Source organism: Balaenoptera physalus (genome assembly GCF_965194825.1).
Source record: "Balaenoptera physalus genome assembly, chromosome: 15".
NCBI lineage: Eukaryota > Metazoa > Chordata > Mammalia > Artiodactyla > Balaenopteridae > Balaenoptera > Balaenoptera physalus.
This window is the reverse complement of record NC_138894.1, coordinates 78205694-78231898: the sequence shown is the minus strand read 5'-3', so window position 1 is coordinate 78231898 and position 26205 is coordinate 78205694. Positions and strand designations below refer to the sequence as shown.

Below are 26205 nucleotides of genomic sequence, written 5' to 3'. Positions count from 1 at the left end.
AAAATCTTGGAAATAGAATGGAGAAACTACAAGAAACATTTAACAAGGACCGAGAAGAACTAAAGAGCAAACAAACAGGGATGAACAACACAATAAATGAAACTAAAAATTCTCTAGAAGCAATCAATAGCAGAATAACTGAGGCAGAAGAACGGATAAGTGACCTGGAAGATAAAATAGTGGAAATAACTACTGCAGAGCAGAGTAAAGAAAAAGAATGAAAAGAATTGAGAACAGTCTCAGAGACCTCTGGGACAACATTAACCGCACCAACATTCGAATTATAGGGGTCCCAGAAGAAGAAGACAAAAAGAAAGGGACTGAGAAAATATTTGAAGAGATTATAGTTGAAAACTTCCCTAATATGGGAAAGAAAATAGTCAATCAAGTCCAGGAAGCGCAGAGAGTCCCATACAGGAAAATCCAAGGAGAAACATGCCAAGACACATATTAATCAAACTATCAAAAATTAAATACACAGAAAAAATATAAAAAGCAGCAAGCGAAAAGCAACAAATAACACACAAGGGAATCCCCATAAGGTTAATAGCTGATCTTTCACCAGAAACTCTCCAAGCCAGAAGGCAGTGGCAGGACATATTTAAAGTGATGAAAGGGAAAAACCTACAACCAAGATTACTCTACCCAGCAAGGATCTCATTCAGATTTGACAGAGAAACTAAAACCTTTACAGACAAGCAAAAGCTGAGAGAGTTCAGCACCACCAAACCAGCTTTACAATAAATGCTAAAGGAACTTCTCTAGGCAGGAAACACAAGAGAAGGAAAAGACCTACAATAACAAACCCAAAACAATTAAGAAATGGTAATAGGAACATACATATCGATAATTACCTTAAATGTAAATGGATTAAATGCTCCCACCAAAAGACAGACTGGCTGAATGGATACAAAAACAAGACCCGTATATATGCTGTCTACAAGAGACCCACTTCAGACCTAGGGACACATACAGACTGAAAGTGAGGGGATGGAAAAAGATATTCCATGCAAATGGAAATCAAAAGAAAGCTGGAGTAGCAATTCTCATATCAGACAAAATAGACTTTAAAACAAAGACTATTACAAGAGACAAAGAAGGACACTTCATAATGATCAAGGGATCAATCCAAGAAGAACACATAACAATTGTAAATATTTGTGCACCCAACATAGGAGCACCTCAATACATAAGGCAAATACAACAGCCATAAAAGGGGAAATTGACAGTAACACAATCATAGTAGGGGACTTTAACACCCCACTTTCACCAATGGACAGATCATCCAAAATGAAAATAAATAAGGAAACACAAACTTTAAATGATACATTAAACAAGATGGACTTAACTGATATTTATAGGACATTCCATCCAAAAACAACAGAATACACATTCTTCTCAAGTGCACATGGAACATTCTCCAGGACAGATCATATCTTGGGTCACAAATCAAGCCTTGGTAAATTTAAGAAAACTGAAATCATATCAAGTATCTTTTCCGACCACAATGCTATGAGACTAGATATCAATTACAGGAAAAAAACTGTAAAAAATACAAACACATGGAGGCTAAAGAATACACTACTAAATAACCAAGAGATCACTGAAGAAATCAAAGAGGAAATAAAAAAATACCTAGAAACAAATGACAATGAAAACACGATGACCCAAAACCTATGGGATGCAGCAAAAGCAGTTCTAAAGGGAAGTTTATAGCAAAACAATCCTACCTTAAAAAACAAGAAATATCTCAAATAAACAACCTAACCTTACACCTAAAGCAATTAGAGAAAGAAAAACAAAAAAAACCCCGAAGTTAGCAGAAGGAAAGAAATAATAAAGATCAGATCAGAAATAAATGAAAAAGAAATGAAGGAAACAACAGCAAAGATCAATAAAACTAAAAGCTGGTTCTTTGAGAAGATAAACAAAATTGATAAACCATTAGCCAGACTCATCAAGACAAAAAGGGAGAAGACTCAAATCAATAGAATTAGAAATGAAAAAGGAGAAGTAATAACTGACACTGCAGAAATACAAAGCATCATAAGAGACTACTATAAGCAACTCTATGCCAAAAAAATGGACAACCTGGAAGAAATGGACAAATTCTTAGAAATGTACAACCTTCCAAGACTGAACCAGGAAGAAATAGAAAATATGAACAGACCAATCACAAGCACTGAAATTGAAACTGTGATTAAAAATCTTCCAACAAACCAAAGTCCAGGACCAGATGGCTTCACAGGCGAATTCTATCAAACATTTAGAGGAGAGCTAACACCTATCCTTCTCAAACTCTTCCAAAATATAGCAGAGGGAGGAACACTCCCAAACTCATTCTACGAGGCCACCATCACCCTGATACCAAAACCAGACAAATATGTCACAAAAAAGAAAACTACAGGCCAATATCAGTGATAGATTCAAAAATCCTGAACAAAATACTAGCAAACAGAATCCAACAGCACATTAAAAGGATCATACACCATGATCAAGTGGGGTTTATCACAGGAATGCAAGGATTCTTCAAGATACACAAATCAATCAATGTGATACACCATATTAACAAATTGAAGGAGAAAAACCATATGATCATCTCAATAGATGCAGAAAAAGCTTTCAACAAAATTCAACACCCATTTATGATAAAAACCCTCCAGAAAGTAGGCATAGAGGGAAATTTCCTCAACATAATAAAGGCCATATATGACAAACCCACAGCCAACATCGTCCTCAATGGTGAAAAACTGAAACCATTTCCACTAAGATCAGGAACAAGACAAGGTTGCCCACTCTCACCACTACTATTCAACATAATTTTGTCAGTTTTAGCCACAGCAATCAGAGAAGAAATAAAAGGAATCCAAATCGGAAAAGAAGAAGTAAAGCTGTCACTGTTTGCACATGACATGATACTATACATAGAGAATCCTAAAGATGCTACCAGAAAACTACTAGAGCTAATCAATGAATTTGGTAAAGTAGCAGGATACAAAATTAATGCACAGAAATCTCTTGCATGCCTATACACTAATGATGAAAAATCTGAAAGTGAAATTAAGAAAACACTCCCATTTACCACTGCAACAAAAAGAATGTAATGTCTAGGAGTAAACCTACCTAAGGAGACAAAAGACCTGTATGCAGAAAATTCTAAGACACTGATGAAAGAAATTAAAGATGATACAAATAGATGGGAGAGATATACCATGTTCTTGGATTGGAAGAATCAACATTGTGAAAATGACTCTACTACCCAAAGCAATCTACAGATTCAATGCAATCCCTATCAAATTACCACTGGGATTTTTCACAGAACTAGAACAAAAAATTTCACAAGTTGTATGGAAACACAAAAGACCCCGAATAGCCAAAGCAATCTTGAGAAATAAAAACGGAGCTGGAGGAATCAGGCTCCCTGACTTCAGACTATACTACAAAGCTACAGTAATCAAGACAGTATGGTACTGGCACAAAAACAGAAATAGAGATCAATGGAACAGGATAGAAAGCCCAGAGGTAAACCCACGCACATATGGTCACCTTATCTTTGATAAAGGAGGCAAGAATATGCAGTAGAGAAAAGACAGCCTCTTCAATAAGTGGTGCTGGGAAAACTGGACAGCTACATGTAAAAGAATGAAATTAGAACACTCCCTAACACCATACACAAAAATAAACTCAAAATGGATTAAAGACATATATGTAAGGCCAGACACTATCAAACTCTTAGAGGAAAACATAGGCAGAACACTCTATGACATAAATCACAGCAAGATCCTTTTTGACCCACCTCCTAGAGAAATGGAAATAAGAACACAAATAAACAAATGGGACCTAATGAAACTTAAAAGCTTTTGCACAGCAAAGGAAACCATAAACAAGACCAAAAGACAACCCTCAGAATGGGAGAAAATATTTGCAAATGAAGCAAGTGACAAAGGATTAATCTCCAAAATTTAGAAGCAGCTCATGCAGCTCAATATCGAAAAAACAAACAACCCAATGCAAAAATGGGCAGAAGACCTAAACAGACATTTCTCCAAAGAAGATATACAGTTTGCCAACAAACACATGAAAGAATGCTCAACATCATTAATCATTAGAGAAATGTAAATCAAAACTACAATGAGATATGATCTCACACCGGTCAGAATGGTCATCATCAAAAAATCTACAAACAATAAATGCTGGAGAGGGTGTGGAGAAAAGGGAACCCTCTTGCACTGTTGGTGGGAATGTAAATTGATACAGCCACTATGGAGAACAGTATGAAGGTTCCTTAAAAAACTAAAAATAGAACTACCATATGACCCAGCAATCCCACTACTGGGCATATACTCTGAGAAAACCATAATTCAAAAAGAGTCAGGTACCAAAATGTTCATTGCAGCTCTATTTACAATAGCCAGGACATGGAAGCAACCTAAGTGTCCATCAACAGATGAATGGATAAAGAAGATGTGGCACATATATACAATGGAATATTCCTCAGCCATAAAAAGAAATGAAATTGAGTTATTTGTAGTGAGGTGGATGGATCTAGAGTCTGTCATACAGAGTGAAGTAAGTCAGAAAGAGAAAAACAAATACCATATGCTAACACATATATATGGAATCTAAAAAAAATAAAAATAAAATGTCATGAAGAACCTAGGGGCAAGACAGGAATAAAGACGCAGACCTACTAGAGAATGGACTTGAGGATACGGGGAGGGGGAAGGGTAAGCTGTGACAAAGTGAGAGAGTGGCACGGACATACACACACTACCAAATGTAAAATAGATAGCTAGTGGGAAGTAGCCGCGTAGCACAGGGAGATCAGCTCAGTGCTCTGTGACCACCTAGAGGGGTTGGATAGGGAGGATGGGAGGGAGGGAGATGCAAGAGGGAAGAGATATGGGCACATATGTATATGTATAACTGATTCACTTTGTTATAAAGCAGAAACTGACACACCATTTTAAAGCAATTATACTCCAATAAAGATGTTAAAAAATAATAATAAAATAAAATATGTTTACAAACTTTTCTCCATCTCCATTACCACCACGATAGTCCAAACCACCATCATCTCTCACCTGGTACATGAAAAAAAAAAAAACCTAGCTGGCCTCGGCTTTTTCATCCTTGTCCCACTCCCTATTTCCACACAACAGGAGGTGATTTCTTAACATGCAAAATTCAACATGTCCCTCTCCTATCCAAATCCCTTCAATTTGGGATAATGTCCCATATCTCAGGTGGTCTTTGCCTACCTCTGCAGCCTTCCTCTTGCTCTCTGTTTTCCTGCTCCTCCTCTGCTGGGAATACTCCTCCCGCTGCCCTCCATGTACCTAATCCCTATTTATGTTTTAGGCTTCACTGTAAATGTTATTCTTCACAAAACCCTTTCTTAACCTACCAGTAAGATAAAGACAGACTACAAGGTAAAGACATCTTATTAGACAATTACTTTATATATATAGGACAAATATGTGATCTATATTATTTCTCAGAGTTTTCAAAGTGAGTATCAATTGTCAAAAGGAAGGCAAAATTAAAACTGCAACACAGTAAACAGGAAAATAATAGAGGTGGGACAAATGGCTCTCCATTTTGAAAAAAATAAACTTAAATTCCTAGCTCATATCTGACAACAACAACAACAAAAAAGGAAAAAATACAGAAATAAGAAATTTATTGACAGAGGTATTTTTGTAATATTGAAGGGAGAAAATTAATTTTAAATACGAAATGGAAGCCAGAAACATAAAGAAAAAAATTAACAAGTTTTCCCATTAAACTAAAACTTCAGTAAGAAACTTTATTCTCTACTCTGAGAAAGATCAAGCTTGAAATGGTCAAAGATATATACATTCCAGCATGCTCCCTTTTTTTTGAAAATTTGTGAGCAAATAAGCATGCTATGTAAGAAATAACTATTAAGGGTGAGTCTAGTTGAAAAGTGTTTAATTAGTGGCCTAGTTCAAGTACATTGGTCATCCAGTCCCTATTCCCAACTCTCAGCCTCCTTGGTAGACGGCATTCAACCAAATCAGGATTACTGATTTTTAGTAAAACAAATAAAAGCAACTTTAAGTGTCTGAAAATAATACCTGCAATGTGTAAAGACTCCTGAAGTACAAGAATGTTGTCTATTCTTTGTCCAGAAAAGGACCCTTCTAAATTAATATAGTGAAACAATGATTAAAACAATCATGATCCTATCTAAATGAAATATTTTGCTGACTTTAAGCATTCAAATGTAGAAGCTACCTTCATCTCTAAGTGCAAAACAGCAATCTTTTTCTTTTTCCTGATCATGATTAAGAAATGCACAGTGGCCCACTCCTCACAATTTTCTCATCTATACTTGTAACTTTTTCCTAAGGAAGCCAGCCGAAAACACTGTACTTTATAAAATTGGCTTCTTCACTGTCACTCAAACCTATTTGCAAGTAAGCAAAGCACTGTGTGAATACTGTTTGCACCTTGCATAATACCTGGAATATCCTTAATAAATATTTGCTGAATGAATGGAAAATTTAAATTTCAGCAAGCATTAAGAATTGCTGTTCACATATTTATATTTCAGTTGTACTCTATACGCATTTTTGGATAATTAATAGTGAATTCTTAGCTTGTTGTTCATATAGCTAAAACCATTTATGTTCTAATGAAGTGGTTCCATAATCTGATCAGATTCACAAGGAAACCTTTTCAAAAGGTAGATTCCAGGCCACCCCCAGAATAATGATTCAGTTGACCTAAAACAGAAGTAATCTAGTATTCTATACTTTTAAAAGCTTAGTGACCCTGGTATCAGCCAGGTTTGGGAACCACTGGTATGTGAATATATATATTAAAAAAAATCTGTTAAACATAGAACCTCAAAGTTGAATGCAACTTTAAAAGTTGTCTAGTCAATCCAAATAGGATTAATTACTCAAAATTTCATCAGAATACAAAAGGGAAGCTATCACTACATTTTCTGAGTGGTCTACTGACTATCTACATGGCTTGGGAATAATTTAGATTAATAAATACCTGAACTATAAAATTTGAGTTCTAGGTTATACCTAGTCTGGAAATATCTAGTAAAGTTGAATACACTTACGGTATACATTACTAGAGCTGACCAATATCTGGTTCTCCTCTCCTTCCTAGGTACCCGGAAGATGATCTATACTTGAAGTTAGTACAGTTGTGAAGGAAACGACACGTGTCACCAAAGCACAGAAGAATTGATGTGAGGTCCCCACACACTCTCTTCCCCAGCTGCAGTGACCAATGAGGCCTCGTGTTAAGATGGTAGAGCCAGAAACTTCAACTTCAGCTGGTCTACCCGACCGTGGAGCATCGTCCAGCGAGAAATCTCCAGCACAACACTTCGCAAACCACTTTTGACATGTTTGATCAGTCACAGCACCTTCTCCGTACACTTGCACAGATCTTTTTGTAAGTTTCAGTTGTGTTTTTACCTTTCTTGAAATAATAAAGCATAATATGCCAAAAATGTTGCTTTTTTTCTTCCATCTTCAATATTAAAGTGGCTACACAAAAATGCACCGATTTTGATAAGTCTTTTTTTAAATGCACACTGATATGACAGCTGTCACATACAATCTAACAAAATTGTTCCAAATGAAGTTAAAGACAACTAAGTGCTACTAGAGCCATCTTATGGAAAAAACCAAATGAACCTTTTGGCCCACCCAATATTTATAAAGTAATAAACTTACAGAAGACTATGCAGAGCATGACCATTTATATAAAGTTTTAAAATATGTGATTTTAAGATGCATATACATCTAGCAAAAGTATAAAAACATGTACAGAGTGACAGATACCAAATAAATGTTAGTGGCTACTCTTTGGGAGAGAGAAACGGTAATGGGATTAGGAAGGACTTAGGAAACCACAACATTATCTCCTATGTTTTATTTATTTTTTTTAAAAAAGATCTGAGGTAAATACAATAAAATGATAATAGTCAATATAGAAAAAATCAGGTTTCAATTCTTAGCTCTCAATCCTACACTGAATTCCTTACTAACAGAAACTAGAAATGGGGAGGGCTTTTTTAATATACAGAGAAGAAGAAATCTGAGGTCAAGTTCATCCTGAGACAAGGGAGGTGGAAACACAGATGACCATGAATGCTCAGCAATTACAGATGCCTGGTGCCTCTGAAAGAGAAGTGAGGGGCTGCATTAGAAAGAGCGGGATTAGTTGAAAGTCTGCCTGTGACGCAGAACACATCCACCTCCTCCACCGGACTCCCCAGCAGCACACAGCCAGGTGACTACTTTTTTTCTGGGCTGGTAAGAAACTAGAGGTTACCTGCTAGTGAAACTGACCAGAAAGTCTTCAAACTCAGGCACACCAGGGAGAGGTGTGGTATGAATTAGAATGGAGAGATTAACTGAAAGTCTACACTGAACTACTGGATTCCCCAACACACTTCTTCTGGTCAAGATGTACATAATCCTTCACCTAACGCCTGTATTCTAGGTATAAAGAAATTCTTACCCAGTTCCATTTGGGAAACATCTGAGGCATTTACTGCAGCATTATATGTGGAGGCAGAGATCTGAAGGCAACCCAGATGTCCATCCCAGGGAGAATGGATAGGCAAAACACGGTTCACATACCACTTGTGTAAACTTTAAAAAAAGGACATAGAAAACAATACCTAGTTTTCAAGAACAGGATTGTTCCTTATTGTAATCAAAGGATATACAATAAGCACATTAGAATGGTTACCCGTGGGGGAAAGGGTGACTAGAGTGGGATGTCACCCTTAAAATCCAGCTTACAATTTATAAGAAACATACTGAAAACCTAAGGACACAGAAAAATTGAAAGAAAAAGGATGGGAAAAGTTATACCGGGTGCATACCTAGCAAAAAATCTTAAAAGATGTTACTAGCAGATAAAATATACTACAGAACAAATAGAATTATTAGGAATAAAGAAAGTCACTACATAAGAATAAATTTTTAACTTCCTAGTGAAATATGTATAATTTTGAACAAGTAAGTAAGGCTGTAGAAGATTTGAGTAACATGGTTAACAAATCTGACTTAATTGCCATACATTCATTTACTATAAACTCTGTACCCAACAAGCAACCCAACGTTTTCAAGTTTACTTGGAACATAATAAAAACTTGATCATATACTAGATAATAAGCATGTCTCAACAAATTTGAAAGAACTGAATAATATAGAACATTTTTCAGACCAAAATGAAATTAAATTAGAAATTAATAACAAAAAGGTAACTAGAAAACCCTCATATGTTTGGAAATTAAGAAAGTATACTTCTCAAAGAAGAAATAACAGAACTTAGAAAATATTTAGAATTGAACAATAAAAAAATTACATAACAAAACTTGGACATTACTCAGGTAGTGCTTAGAGAAATTTATAGCCTTAAATGCTTAAATGTGGGGGAAAAAACCTGAAATCAGTAAGGTAACCATATCTTTAAATAAGTTAGAAAAAGAGTAGCAAAATAAACCCAAAGAAGCTTTAACAAAAGAAATAATAAAGGATGGAAATAAATGAAATTTTTAAAATACAGTACATACAATAAAAGAATCATCAAAACCAAAAGTTGGTCCTCTGAAAGCCTAACAGACTGGACAAGCCTATGGCAAGATTTTTCAAGGAAAGAAAAAAAAAAGGAAAAAACTGTAAATATGTGAGAGTAGGAATGAAAAAGATGTTAGCACAGATACTATAGATAAATATTATAAACTTTGTGCCAATAACTTTGAAAATTAGATGGAACTGACAAACTCCTACATCTATAAAATGTTCCAAAGTGACTCAAAAAGAAATACAAAATGAAAATAGTCTTATACTCTTTTTAAAAGACTGTTTTTTTTTTAACTATTAATGGAATTAATAGTTAAAAATCTCCCCACAAAGAAGGTTTAAGGCACAGATGGCTTCACTGGTGAGTTTTACCAAAAATACGAGGAGCAAATAATTCCAATCTTAAACAAGCTCTCCCCAAAAAACATAAAAAGAGAGAATTCTCCTCAACTTTTTGAAGATAGCAAACTGGGCAAACTTTGTCCTAAAAACAAAACAAAAAAATCAAGAGAAATTACAGGACAATTTAACTCATAAACATAGAAAAAAGCTAAACAAAATATTAGCAAGTGAAATCTAGCAGTGTATTAAAGGGAGGGTCAACTTATGTTTATTCCAGGAATGTAGGGTTGTTTAAAAAACAATTAATGTAATTCACTATATTAAGAGAATAAAGAAACTCAGGCTATCATCTCAATGCAGAAAGTCTCTGATAAAATTTGACATCATTCATGACAAAAAGAAAGCACTAGCAAACTAGGAATAAAAGGGAACCTCTTTTATCTGATAAACAGTTTCTACAAAAAACCAACATCAAAAGACATGCTAAAATGAATGCTGAAAGTGTTCTCTTTGGTATCAGTAATAATGCAAGAATGCCTATCAAACCATTGCATGCAATATTGCACTGGAGGCTCTAGCCAGCATAATAAAACCAAAAGAAAAAAAAATGAGTATATTTAAAAGCATAAAGAATGGGAGGGAAGACAAAAGGCAATCATTATTTGCAGGTGATATAATGATTTATAGAAAATCCAAAAGAATGTGAGTACAAATTGCTAGAATTATGAACAAGTTACACAAGATGACTACATAGTGGATTAAAATACAAAAGCAACGTGCATGTCCATACACCAGCAACAAACTGTTAAGAAACATAGTTCAAAAAAGATACCATTTGCATGACTGTACACATTTGCCAAAAATCACTGAATTGTACACTTAAAGTGGGAGCATTTTATTCCACGTAAATTATATCTCAAAATAACTGCAGACAAAAAAGGCATCATTTGCAACAGCAGCAACAAATGCAAAGTACACAAGAATTAATTTAACATGTACAAGACCTTTCTGAGGAAAAATTATAAAGCTTTACTAAATGGCACAAAAGGATATTTAAACAAATGGAAAGACATAACGCATTCATGGAATGGAAGACTTAATATTATAAAGATGTCTGTTCTTCCCAATTTGATCTTTAGATTCAATAAATCTCTGATCAAAACTCCAACAAAATTTTATGAGGGACTCAATAAGCTGATTCTCAAATTTATATGAAAGAGCAAAGGGCAAAGAATAGACAAGACACTCCTAAAAAAGATGACTTAATCCCTTACAGTAATTAAGATAGTATGATATTGGCATAGTGATAGACATTTTGACCAAAGGAACAGAATAAAGAGCCCAGAAACCAGACCGTGCGTATTTGCAAACTTCATTTATGACAATGGTGGCATTGTAGTTAAGTGGGGAAATGATGGATTATCCAAAAAATGGCATTGAGACAAGTTATTATTCAAATGCAGAGAGAGAGAAAACTGGATATTCCACATCACACCACACACAAAAATTTGTTCCAGATGAATTAAAGACATATGTAAAAAGGACATCTTCAAAGCTTAAAAAGAGAGAGAAATATCACTACAATGTTGGAGCAGGCAAGGGTTCTGTTTTTTGTTTTTAATTCAAATGAAAAACACTAACCAAAAAGGGAAAAGGTTAACAAATTTAACCAAAAAATGGATTACACACAAATAAGTAAAATCTACTATGGAACACAGTGGGAGAAAAGCATATATTTTCCCCAGGAAGAAGAAATCAATGGGAAACTGAAGGAAAAACCACCACAAAAACAGTACAAGAAAGTCAGTCCAGTTATAAAGTCAACAGGCACACTTTTGAGCTACCTGTGGTATATAAGAAAGAAGATCCCACTGAACTCTGACAAGAACAACTGCACAGGGATTGTGACACTGGAACTAAACAAAGGGTACACAGAATGACAGCACACTGCTTGACTTTGTAATGAATGGAATTAACTGAAAGTGCTGTTATTTGGTTTTCAACTTTTAGATTGAGCCCTTAATAAATCTCAGAAGACTTAGTTATGATCATAGGAGAGAAGAGAAATATTATCAGCTTTGATAATAAAAGTAATGGCACAGATGACAGAAGTTAGGAGGCGAAGGGAGAAGCAGATAGAAGGTTAAAACTTCCTTCGTTTACATAGTAGAAGTCAAAAGAAGTTACAAGAAAGAGAAGTTTAAAAATTACATTCAAGAGTACAAAGGTAACTAATTTTTAAAATGGTGATATAATTATGAAAAGATGAGATGGGTTGATACGTAGAGTTATAAATGAGGTTGGTCCCTTACACCACAGAAGGAATTCAATAATGTCCAAAACGGATAAGCCAAGAAATGGTGCTCTGAATATATTATTTAGCGATATGGAGGTATCCATTAGGAGATCTAAAAACCCAAACAAAGCACAGTGAAACTGGGGAGGATGTGCTGCGTTTCGTTATACGTATTGTTGTATTTTTTCTGTATTATTGAACTTTTAATCTATATGTGTGTATTATTTTAATAAATATTAAAGTTTTGAAAATTACTGAACGAAGAGAAAGAAAAGATCAAGAACTCTAAGAGCTCATTTAATCAAACTATGTAATTTGAGCTAGGTAAAAGAAACGGATGTCTACTGCAACAGAAAAACTTCTAAATACCTGAGTAAGACTAATAATCAAAAACCTACCAACTTTATCTAGCAGAGTACACTTAATATCATTATTTAATTCAGAGGGAAGAAATCAGTTCAAAGGCTGAATCTTATCCTTCATTGTTTCTCCTCCTCCTTACTTTTCCTCTTCATTTCTCTAGCTTTTTTGTTGCCCTCCAGCTTTCTTTTCTTTAGCAAGAATATTTAACTGAAAATAAAAATAAAACACTAGTTTTATTTATAGAGTACGGTCTTGTGGTTCCTAATTTTCTCTCAATACAAAAAGAGCAAATTAGGTTGATTTTCATTTCCATGTGGTCTAAACTAACTTTTAAAATCTCTATGGTCATTAACTGTTGTAAAGAAGAAAAGATCTCTACTGCTGATTTAAGGGAAGAACACAGATAACAAAAGACAACCTTGTTAAACCCAGCACACTAATTACTCTTAATTTTCTGAAGGGGACCGCTACATAACTTAGGCTTTCAGGGCTCAGGAGCTAGGTTTCCATGCAGGTATTTATGGTGATTTAAAGAGCTGAAAGCTTGAAGTCTTAAGATCCCCAAAAGTAAAGTAAAAACCAGAAGGTGAAATGTTCATGTTAGGTGATATTCGGTTTTGACCCAAAAGAATTCAGCAAGGTTTCCATTTCAGTATAATCCACATCTATCGTATACTTACACTATATTTGCAAGGTCAAGTGGTTTCTCTGGTTGTTCAGGAAAAACAGGGTGCGGAGGTTCTCTGGTGGGTACACACCCCAAGGATTTACTAATTGCATGGCTCAGCTTCTTTGCAGGGGATTTCTGTGTCAAAGTAGAAAATATGGAAATAAGAAATTGAATTTTCAAAAGAATGAAACAGAATTTTAACTTAGTGACAAGAGCTGTAGAAAATATCTTTGTAAATACAAACTAAGTTGCATTACAGTCACCACTACTGAGCCTTGCAGAAAGGAACCTACGGTTGTTTCAAGGGGTTGTTTCAAGGTCGTTTGTGGCCCTTCGTTTCTGTCCTAACTCCCTCATTTCTACTATGCAGTCACACTATTCAGTTAGTGTTAACTTTCCTTTTGAACATCTCTGTGTGCCCTTTGCAGGAACTCCCTGTTTTGATGCTTCTGGATCATTCTGGTAAGATGTTATAGTTAATTCCCTGGTCAGAGTCAGAAATTTTTGCTGGACTAAAATACTAAAAGGTTAAGATAATGCTGAGAGCTCACGGCTCTCGAATGTTAGCAAATTAGCTGACTAACCCCCATTCCCCAAAATATTAAGAGAATATTCCCCAAATGAACATGAAACAGAACATTTGGTGTTAAGGGTCTGGCTATGTATACAGATACAAATGAGTGCACTCACATACACAGGAAGCATCAGATCTGTGACTATAAATTATGATATGCTGAAGGTACAAAAATAAGTTGGCATACTAATACATTTCCTGGGAAGGTAGAACAATACACACTAAATCCAAAGACTAGCAGGCCTAAGGTATAATAGTAAATATGCACAAAAGTAAACAATATGCCACGACTAAGATATGTAGAATATGAAACCCATATCTAAAGGACACTTTAAAAAAATTAATTAATTTGTTTATTTATTTATTTATATTTTGGCTGCGTTGGATCTCCATTGCTGCACAGGCTTTCTCTAGCTGCGGTGAGCAGGGCTACTCGTTGTTGCAGTGCGCAGGCTTCTCATTGTGGTGGCTTCTCTTGTTGCAGAGCACGGCTCTAGGCATGCGGGCTTCAGTAGTTGTGGCACACGGCCTCAGTAGTTGTGGCCTGTGGGATCTAGAATGCAGGCTCAGTAGTTGGGGTGCACGGGCTTAGTTGCTCCGCAGCACGTGGGATCTTCCCGGACCAGGGCTCGAACCCATGTCCCCTGCATTGGCAGGAGGATTCTTAACCACTGCGCCACCAGAGAAGCCCCCCAATTCCCTTTAGATAATAACTGTTGTCTGAGATTTTCTTGGCAGGATACTAGTCGCAAACAAGTTTAAATATTTCATTCTTCTGCCTCTGCCGTGTATTACTGTATGTACTACTTTAGAAAATAGACATTGTTTGCAGCTGTGTGTCTCATCAGTAGCACATCTCCACTTAACTTTTATATGCTGCCTACATATATTTTAACAGAAAATAAGCCAAAATCTATTTACCTTTCAGACTATATAGGGAAAGTTACTTAATACCTTGTTTATGACAGACTGAATAATACCATTCTCTTCAGAAAGTTCATATATTGGCTGCAAATCACCTACCACCATCCCCTTCAACACATTAAATTCTGGGGGAAATCTATATGTAATCTAATTTCCTGAAAATTATATGAAGCTACCCAAAGCAGAAATTCTGCACTTCCCCACAAATGTTCTCCATCATCCCTTTGCCCAATGACTAGCTGTAACATGACTCTGATTCTTCCTCCTCTGCTCCATCTTCTACACTGCCCCAGACATCATGCAGTCTTCTGCTTAAAATCTTGCAAAGGCTGATAATCATTTATAGACTAAGATCTAAATCCACGCCATCACAGCTCACTTAGGAGCTTTCATATCCAGCTCCCCCCTCTGTCCTCACCTCTCACCCCACATCAGCATAAACATCAAGCTGCTCAGTTAACCCAATGTACCATGTTCTCTTAGATCTCTGTACCTTGGCACGTGCCTTTCTGAGATCTCCCTTTCCCAATCTATTTCTCTTTAAATTTTCTGCTCATCTCTCAAGGCTGCTTATTTGCAAGCCTCCCTTCCCCTCTGAAGACTTTCCTCACTACTCCGTAAGTCGGCACCCATCTTTCCAAGCTACCCACTTGCCAAGTACACATTTCCACTGTTGCACTGTTCCAATACTATGCTGCACTTTTAAATTTACATGCCTATCTCTGTTAGACCAGTGGTCTTGAAGGGTAGGATATACATTTTATTCATCTGTGTAGTTCCAGAACCTGACCTATACCAGAATATGTAATTTGAATAAATTATTTGCCTAGATGAATTTTCTAGATTGCTTTTTCCTGACTAAACCACATAAGCTTAATTTTTTTGAGAGTTATGATATGAGTAGGAGACCATCAGAGGACACCAGAGAATATCTTAATTCACCTTTACAACCAAACACTACATGTGTAATCAATGCACTCATTTCGTGATTTTTTGCTACATCTGAGAGCCACCTGGGCCATTAATTCATGCAGTCTATGTGAGATGGATTATAATAGCCATGAAATCACAGGTTTCATGCGTATATTTTACCATAAACATTAAAATAAGACTGTTAAAATAAAAAATGTTTCCCTTTGTACCACCTAATATTCTCTAGCAGCATGCTTGTTGTGCTTTCAAAAATACTGCTCCAAGTCAAGGTTTAAGATTAGATCCCATTTCAAGTCTCAAAAAGATAGATAGAAAGGTAAAATCAATACATCAATACATCAAAGCCAATTCCACGTAGAGTACATCAAGAGATGCTTGATATGTATGGGAAGGAGGAAAAAGACTGGAAATAAACATATATAGGAACTAACTAAGGGCTAGGATCAAACCAAAAAGAACATTATCCTGAAAATTTAAAGATAATGCATTCAATTAGGTTGTCTAAATAGGTAGATAAATGATTTCCTTAAAAAGATCTCAACGCATGAATTACAATATGGGCCTAAAGTGATTTCATTGTGGAGCTACGTTAGGAAACTAAGATTAACTAAGTGTGTGAGCAAGAGTTCGAAAACCACTATAAGTGCCAAGACAGGGACATTACCTCTTCTGGCTACTCGGCCCCCAGGACAATGCCCAGGACTTGGTAGTCAGTCACTAAATATTTACAGAAGTGCAGGGAGTGAGGGAGGAAGAAAAGCAATCCAGGTGTAGGGACTGGTGACTCCACATTTCATTTAAGCCACTAGGCCAGAGATGTTCTGACAGGTCTTTGTACCTTTCCCCTCACTTGAACCCTCACACTGATATACGGGGAGGCCCTAACCTAGAAAATTAGATCTCCTCCAAACCCTCTTAGGCAATGATTTTCAATCTTTGTACATTTTCAATACCTTCATCCACTTTACCTAATTTCAAAACATTTCCTACCATCTCTTAAAAATATTACAGGTTACATAATTCAAAAAGAGACATGTACCACAATGTTCATTGCAGCACTATTTACAACAGCCAGGATATGGAAGCAACCTAAGTGTCCATCGACAGATGAATGGATAAAGAAGATGTGTTACAGATATACAATGGAATATTACTCAGCCATAAAAAGAAACGAAATTGAGTTATTTGTAGTGAGGTGGATGGACCAAGTCTGTCATACAGAGTGAAGTAAGTCAGAAAGAGAAAAATAAATACCGTATGCTAACACATATATATGGAATCTAAAAAAAAAAAAAAGGTTCTGAAGAACCTAGAGGCAGGACAGAAATAAAGACGCAGATGTAGAAAATGGACTTGAGGACACGGGGAGGGGGAAGGGGAACCTGGGACGAAGTGAGAGAGTGGCACTGACATACGTACACTACCAAATGTAAAATAGATAGCTAGTGGGAAGCAGCTGCATAGCACAGGGAAATCAGCTTGGTGCTTTGTGACCACCTAGAGGGGTGGGATTGGGAGGGTGGGAGGGAGACGCAAGAGGGAGGGGATATGGGGATATATGTATACATAGAGCTGACTCACTCTGTTATACAGCAGAAACTAACAACATTGTAAAGCAACTCTACTCCAATAAAGATGTTTAAAAAATAAAATAAAATAAATAAAGTAAGGTCAACTTGGAAAAAAAATTACAGGTTACATTAAAAAAGAATACTTCGAAAGTGTATAAAATGTGGCTGTACAGTCTAAAAAGTGATAAAACAAATACCCATCTACCCACTATTCTGCCTGAGAAATATACCATTATGGTCACTTGGAAGCCTGGCTGTGAGCCCTTATCCAATACAGCCCACTCCCACCACACCCACACCTCTCCTGGTTATCAGTATCCTGGGTTTTGTACTAATCATTTCCTTGATTTTACTATTTTAGCAATTATGTACTATAAAAAATACATGATTTATTTAGTCCATGCTTAAAACCTATATAGATTTACATGTATATTTTTTTCTGCAACTGGCTTCTTTTACTCAAAATTATGTTACAATTCGTCCATGTTGATGCATATGTTGATAAAATTCACTCATTTTTTCATGGCTTGATTGTATTTCATTGCTCAGTTACACCATAATTTATGTATTTGGGTTGTTTCCCTTTGTTCCCTCTCAGTCACAATGCTGCTATAAAACTTTCTTGTCCGTGTCTCCTGCTGGCCATGTAAAAGAATTTCCTAAGAGTGGAATTATTGGGTCATAAATTATACACATTCAGTGTTACTAGGCACTGCCAATTTGCTTTTACAAAGTGGTTACGCTAATTTCCACTCCCATCAGCTATGTGAGGGACTTCCTGACTCTACATTCTGGCCAACCCTTGTTACAGTCAGACGTTCTAACATTTGCCAATCTGGTGGGTGACAAATGTTATTGTGGTTTTAATTTGCAATTCCCTTATTACTAGAAATACTGAGCATCTTTTCCAATGTTTATGGGCCATTTGTATTTCTTTGTCTGTGAAATGCCTGTTCCTGTCTTTGGCGTCGTGTTTCACTGGGTTTGTCTTTCTCTTATTGATTTGTAAGAGTTCTTTATATTTTTTGTATTTTAACCCTACAGAAGTTATATCTTACAAACAACTTTCACTTTAAGGTTTTTCACTCTACTGTTTTTAATGAATGGTCATCTTTAAATATACAGTAGTCCCAATTTATTAATCTTTTCTTTATTTTGTGCCTTTTGTATCTTAAGAAATATTCCCCTCCCTGATGTCATAACAGTATCCTCCCAGATTGTCTTCATTATTCCATAGTTTTTATCTTTCATATTTAAGTTTGAATCTACTTAGAACTGATTTCTTTGATAGGTATAAGGAAATAATCCAATTGTATCCAATAAAGATAATCAGTTGCTTCAGGATCACTTAATAAACAATCCATTCTTCTCCTACAAGATAGATATTCTACTTCTATCCCTGTACCAGTATCATGATGATTTAATTGTTACAGTTTCCTCTTATCTTTTCAGGTAGTACCAGTGCCCCAAACTTTCATTCTTCATTAGGAGAGTCTTTGTTATTCTTGACCCTTCACACTTCCACTTAAATTTTACAATCAGTCTGTCCATTTACCACAAAAAAAAATCCTGTTGGGATTTTGATGGGAACTGATCGAATATATAGACAATTCTGGAGAGAACTGACATCTTCACATGTCAGTTCACACACTGAACATTCCTTTCCGCGAATATGTTCATCTCCTCATGTATTTAGCCTCTTTTTTTTTTTTTTTTGGCCACACCATGCGGCTGGCAGGATCTTAGTTCCCTGACCAGGGATCGAACCCGGGTCCTTGGCAATGAAAGTGCGGAGTCCTAACCACTGGACCCCACTAGGGAATTCCCCTAAGCCTTTTAAAATATCTTTCAATAAAGTTATAGATTTTTGTTCATAAAGGATATATGTATGTTATTTATTTCTACTTATAGAAAGATTTTATATCCAGCAACCTTGCTCTCTTATTTTTTAAAATTTTGGCAAAATACACATAACATAAAATTTACCATCTCAACCATTTTTAAGTGTACAGTTAAGTAATGTTAAGTATATTGGCCATTTATATATCATCTCTGGAGAAATGTCTATTCCTTTACCCAATTTTTTAATGGGTTATTTGCTTTTTATTGTTCTTAAGTTATAGGAGTTCTTTATATAATCTGGATATGAGCCCCTTATCAGATATATGATATGTAAATATTTTCTCCCATACCACAGTTTGCCTTTTTACTATCTTGATGTGTCCTTTGATGCACAGGAGTTTTAAATTTTGATGTAGTCTAATTTATCTATTTTTACTTTCATTGCCCCTACTCTACTTTAATTCTAGTGATCTGGAGATTCTTTCAATCTTTCTACATTAACAGTCATCACTAAATAATGATAACTTTGTTTCCTTCCAATTAAAATGCCTTTTATCTCTTTTCCTTGTTTACTCTGCTGCTTTAGGACCTCCAAGAAAATGCTGAATAGAAGTGGTGATAGCAAGCCTCCTTGTTTTGTTTTCAATCTTAAAATCTTAAGATTTCAATCTTAAAACAAATACTCTTGACATTTCATCAGTAAATATAATGGATACTATGTCTTTATAAATATCCTATATGTATTAGGTTAAGGAAATTCTTCCACCCCTAGATTGCTAAAGTGCAGTGTGTGTCTGTGTGGATATGAGGTTTTAATCACTGTTTTACATGTCTTTTGAGATGATTATACAGATTTAATCCATCAACTTATGAATATGGCTAAATTATAATAATCTATCTTTAATTGCTGGAATAAAACCAGTGTGATTATGATCTTTTGTATACACTGCTGAGTTGAGTTTCATAATACTTTGTTTAGGCTTTTATTTGCCTTCATTAGAATGGCTTGTAATTTTCCTTTCTTGTTGCCCTCATAAGGTTTTGGTACCAAGGTAGTTCTAGCCTCAAAAATGAAATCAGAATGCTCATTATTTTTTCTAGAATCTGGGAAATTTTTATAATACTGGAATTCTTTTCTTTGAATGTTTGTTGAAACTTATGTAGTCACTCAGGCCTGGTTGTTTCCTTTGTATAAATATTTTAAGCTACTAATTCAAATTCTTTAATGATTATACTAATATTTGCAGGTTTTATTCTATCTTGAATCAGTTTTGGAAAGCAAGGTTGTTTTAGGAGTTTGTTCATTTCAACTAATCTTTCAATAACCAATGTACAGTTGTTTTCTTATCTTTTTGTTATTGATTCCTAGCTCAAATGCACTATAATCGACACTAATTCTTTTCTGGGACTTCATTTATGTGGTCAAGTTTTGTGTGTTTGAAAAGAATGTGCAATCATTAATTGCTGGATACATTCAAATTTTCTACATTCTGTGTTTTTTGTCTAATGATTCTAACAATTGTTGAGAGAAGTGCGTTAAAATTACCCATTTTAATAATGTATTTTTAATTTCTTATTGTGCTCTTATTAATTTTTATTTACACATTTTAAAGCTATGCTATTAGTTGTATATTTATATATAACTGTTAATTTCATCTTTTTATCTTTTGTAAACTTTACCTCTGGTGAAGATTTTTTTATTGTAATAAAATATACATAACATGAAATATAACATTTTAATCTCTCTCCTAAAGATTTTTGCCCTGAAATCTATTTTCTGAGGTTAATATAGTTTCACCAGTTTTCTTTTGGTTAGTTCTTGGCTTGGTATGTCTTTTTTTTTTTTCTTTTTTCTTACTGAGATATAATAGACATACAGCACTGTATAAATTTAAGATGTACAGCATAATGATTTGACTTACACACATTATGAACTGATTACCACAGTAAGTTTAGTGAATGTTCATCACCTCATATAGATACAAAATAAAAGAAAAAGAAAAACATATTTTTTCCTTGTGATGAGAACTCATAGATTCAAGCAGAAACATAAGCCTATTAAATCCCCTAGAGAAGTCAGGAACCTCCTCTAACTCATTTAATGTGAACATTTTACCACCATCTTAAACAGTATCTGTACTCTCATCCTGTAACTTCAAATCCTTTAACTCTAACCATGCCCCAACTATATTAATGTCATAGTTGATTAGTACTTTAGCTGCATCTTATTTTAAGACCAATAAAATTATTAGTCATTATTATTTACAAATAGTGCTTATTTAAATTTACTCGCATTTGCCAATTCTGCTGTGCACCATTTCTTCTTATGTTCCATTTCTTCCTTATTGCTTCAATTCATTTTTTCCCCAAAACATATCCTTCGTTAGTTCCTTTAGCAATGGTCTATTGGTGGCAAACCCACTGAGACTTTTTCTGAAAATATGTATTCCTTCTTTGCTCTTAGATTAGATAGGTATGGAATTCTAGGTAGACCTTTTCATTCTATCCTTCAAATCCTTCAATTGCCTGTCACATTTGCCATTTCCCTATATCTGTGTTCAATATTCTGTATCCTGGTTAATTTCCTCAGACTTATTTTCCATTCCCTAATTTTTGCTGTAGCTGTCTGTAATTTGCTATTTAACCCCTCCATTGAGCTTAACCTTATTATTTTTTATTTGTAGGAATTCAATTTGTTCCTTTTTGAAATGTCACTATTCCTAGACTTACTTCTTTAATTTTTAAAATGTACCATTTTCTGAAGTCCTTGGCATACTAAAGCTACTGTTTGTTGTGTTTGCTGATTCTCCCTCATAGTAGATTGTTTTATAATTGAGTTTGCAATATTTGATGATAAGCTCACCTTTAGCAGAGACTCTTTTTTGTATGGGAGTCCTACTTGTACTATCTCTGGGCCACTGGAATATTTTTAGCCCCTCTTTCACAAGGAGGCAGCCCTTCTAAAATTCCAGCTTTTACAAAAATACCAGTTCTACCCACCTTGAGTGGACCCAAGTTGCATTTCCTACTCCATGGAGGCACTAACCCCAACCACTGGCCTAAATCCAGTATCCCATCTGATAAATCCTGGGGACATCACAATTTGGGGTTTAATTTTTGATAGCCAGGAATTTCTCTTTTATTCAAGTTCAATTCTGCATTTCAGTTTTGTTATTATATTTCATCCTACATGCATGTTTGTCACTGGGGATGGCAGGCTACAATTAGCTTAGTCTACCTTTACCCTGAACAAGACGGGAAGCTATCGGAGTGTATTGAGCAAGCAAGGATCTGATTTTTAACAGGACCATTCTGGCTGCTATACTTAGAATAAACTGAAGGTAACAAGGGCAGAATCAGGAATACCATTTAGAAAGCCTCTGTAGTTAATTTGTAAATGTATAAATTTATACACATATATACATAAACATGCAGTGTTATCAAGAGCAGGACAAACAGGCTTATAACTGATACCAACTCTTACAAATTATACCTTTTAGCATTTTAAATTCCCCACCTATGTCCGTTCCAATGTTGTTTGCCTTGTTTTGTCTCATATTAATATTTTATACCACCTTTTTCATCCCTTTATTATCAACTGTGTATCTTCTCTGAAATAGCATGTGGTTTTTGTCATTTTGATAAATCTGAGAGTTTTGATCATTTTAGTAGGTGAGTTTAATTCATTTTCATTTATTTTAATTACTGCTATGTATGCTTAAATGTATTCCTAGCAACTTATTTTGTGTTTTCTATTTTACCATGATTTTCTCTTTTTCTATTTTCCTGTCTTCTATTGGATTGGTCAAGGTTATTTTTGCTACATTTTTCCTTCTAATAGTTTTAAGGTTTATATTTTATATCTAATTCTTCCAAGTAGTTACCCTTAAATTTTTAATGTATATTTAAAATTATAGTTTCTTACAAGTTAGAGTTAATTACATTTTATCCTCCTCCTGAAATCTTTAGTGTGCTTTTAATTCCCTTTACCACTCCCCCAACCACAAATTCCATGTTGCTATTTTTGTTGATTTAAGTTACAACTTACTAAAAATCGTCATATATTTTATAACCAATATTTATTTATATTCAATATTGTTTTTGATTTCTCTGCTTCCTTTTTTTTCTTAAATCCCATTACTACCTTCTTGGTTCATTTTTTTTTCTTATTGCAGTGTATCTTTAAATAGTTCTTTCAGCAAAGGTCTTTCAAAGTCCTTAAATTATGAAAATGTTATTGTAGTGCCCTTGCTGTTGATAGATAGTTTGGGTGAGAACAGAATTTTAAGTTCAAATTTATTTTCTCTCAGCACCTTGAAGACATTCTGCTGTTGTTTCTCAAAACCAGTGATAAAGTCTAATGTCATCTGGATTCTTATTCTTTTGTAGACCATCAGTCTTTTCTCTACTGTCACCTAGGAATTTCTCTGCAATCATTATCACTAGGATGTATGTAGGTGCTGACTATGCTGTTTCTTTTTAAAATGTATTCTTCTTCAGTTAGTAGGCCTTCTACCTAAGGGCTCACACTTTTTCAGTTTTGGAAATTTTTAATACATTATTTCTTCAAACATTGTCTCTTGTCAATTTTCTTCACTTGCAACTTCTATTAGATAAATATTGGAACTTCCACATGAATCTAAATGCTTCAATCTTTGTTTCATACTCTCTTATCTTTTTTTTTTTTTTTTTTTAAAGGATACTCTCTTACCTCTTGATGCTGAGTTTTGGGAGAATCTCTTGCCCTGATCTTTCAGTTCAATAATGTGTTCTTTAGCTATATCCAGTTTGCTATGCAGCCCATCTGGTGAGTTTGTTTGACAACTACGTTTTTCATTTTCATTATTTATAGTTTCATAACTTCCACTTCTTGTATTAATCATGAAAGTCTATCCCTGGTCCTCTAAGAAAATTAGACTGACCTATTTTTAAAGTTTCTTTCTGACTGTTCTACCCCACAGGGTATAGTTCTGCTGTTTATATTTCACTGTGCTAAGCTTCCTCTGGGTTTTCATGGCCCTGTAAACATCTCCCATGGGACTGCTCACTTGCCATCTTAGCCAATAGTGGCATCCTGGCCAGAGGCCGCATGCTGAATCTGTTCTGACAAAATCAGCAGAGAGCTTCAGGGTCCTGGCACTAGTGATGGCCTCAAACAGGCAGTGTAAGCAGTTCCTTTCTGAAACTTCTCCTTTAATGTATAACTCCTTCACTTAAAGATGCTTTATTGCTTCAGGTCAGGAATATTCCTTTTCTTTTCAATCTTGAAAGGGAATTTATTAATCAAATTAATTCTTTATCATTTCTATGGGTTTGGTGCAGAAAGGGTAAGAGGGAGTATGTGTTTGGTCAACCATCTTGAAACTGGATCTACTGCTTCTCTAAATATCATTGCCCTGCATTCTCTTTAGCCTCTTTCTGGAGTTCATATTAGATGGCACTCCTCAATCTAACTTCCATGTCTTAATTTTTTTTTTCTATTACTGTATCCTTCTGTGATGTGCTTAGGAACAATTCTCTGCTCCAGTATCCAGCTCACAAATCTGCTCTTAAGCTATAGACACTGTTAATCAGCCCATTTAATGAATTCCTTATTTTGACAACCAAAATTTTAATTTCCAGTATCAATACTTAGTTATTTTTGGTAGATAAAATAACTGCTCATATCTCTCCAAGAGTTCAACTGTATATATTTTTAAATCTAGTTCTGCTTATTCTATGAATTCTATGTCCAAAATAAACTCTTCTGTTATCTCCTTTGCATGGCAGTTTTAGTGATTTTTAATGAAGTGCTCATCTTTGTAGTTAAGGCTCTCTGTTGAGACAGTCTGCTCTATCTGTGTGCACTGCTTACTTGGAGGGGAGAAGTAGGACTTGTTTTCAGTGAGAGTGAAGGAGGGACAGAAGGTGACACCTCATGGAAAAGCTTTGTAGTTAGTCTAACGAACATGGGATCCCTATTCTCCTGGAATTCACCAAGCACCTGGACCCCAGCCCTGCGTCTCCAATCTAAGGTCCTATGTACACTACATCTGCCTGAGACACCTGCATCACCAGGCTATAGTACCAGAGTCACTCTGTCACTTGTCCTGAGCCCCTCTCAGCTGCCCATATCAACTATTTCCAAGCAGGAACACTCTAGATGTTACTTCTATCCCGAGAAGCAATACTTTCCTGCCCTTGTTTTGAAACAAGGTTTTCTTTTGCAAACTGACCCCATACACTTTTCACGGGGGTTCTGCACATCTGGGACCTGCTGTGGGTTTTCCTTCTTTTTTTCCCCTCTAGTGTACTTGCAAATTATTTTAAAAATTCTAATCTATCATTTCTAAGTATCTGAGGCAAGATGGAAAGGTGATAGCATGTCCTCAGACCATCACCCTGAAATGGAATTCCCAGTTCTTTTTTGTTTATTAAAGTTTATTTAAAATGTATTTTGAAAATTCATAATATCCCTTAAGATATATTATTTTTTAAAAGGATTCAGAATAACTGCTTTAGAAAGGAAAAATTTACAGTTGCTAAGCTCCAGTTGAACTTAATTTGTAAAGCTATAATTTGACTGATTAATGTATGAGAGAAATGTAATCCATGTAATTTTTGTTACTCTTCCAAGATTTAAGAGTATGAGATCTCTGACAGTTATGAGAATATAGCTAGGTAGAATAAAAAGTAATCAGTTCACATATGGCTTCTGAAACATACTTATAAATTATAAACTCTTGACCCACGAAAAAGGAACCACCGCTATCTCAAATGGTTCAATTATAGCTGAGGCTGGAGTTATGTAAAGAACAGCAGTAACTTGGTTTTTGAGCAGCAAATCGTTTCAGCTTCCTTTTCAGAAAAAAAAAAAGAATACAAATTTGCTGGAATTCAACATCAACAGACTGACACTGCTAGGTGTGCCACGACAGCCTGTAGTATTTATGGTTCCATACATACCAACCCTGGGTGTGGGAGGGGTACCCTTGAATTACCAATAATTGCCACATTAAGCATAAATAAGTTACAACTGAAAAAGTTGTGAATGTGTATAGGCAAAAACAAAGTTCAAGGCCAGACTTTGCTCCTAATTGAGCTGTGATATCAACCTGGCC

General features: G+C 35.2%; 1 protein-coding gene across 37 annotated transcripts in view; it reads right to left on the bottom strand.

The window, feature by feature from the left end:
• DTNB (dystrobrevin beta) overlaps positions 1-26205 on the bottom strand; it is a 248628-nt gene that overhangs the window by 112866 nt on the left and 109557 nt on the right. For 34 of the 37 annotated variants that reach the window (XR_014254248.1, XR_014254249.1, XR_014254250.1 and 31 more), the window contains one exon: positions 13272-13396. Coding sequence is in view for 26 of the 37 variants with exons in the window: in XM_082427562.1 (XP_082283688.1) it covers positions 13272-13396 (125 nt within the window). In the remaining 11 variants the exon portion in view is untranslated. The other 3 variants (XM_082427568.1, XM_082427572.1, XM_082427573.1) reach the window with 3 other exon arrangements.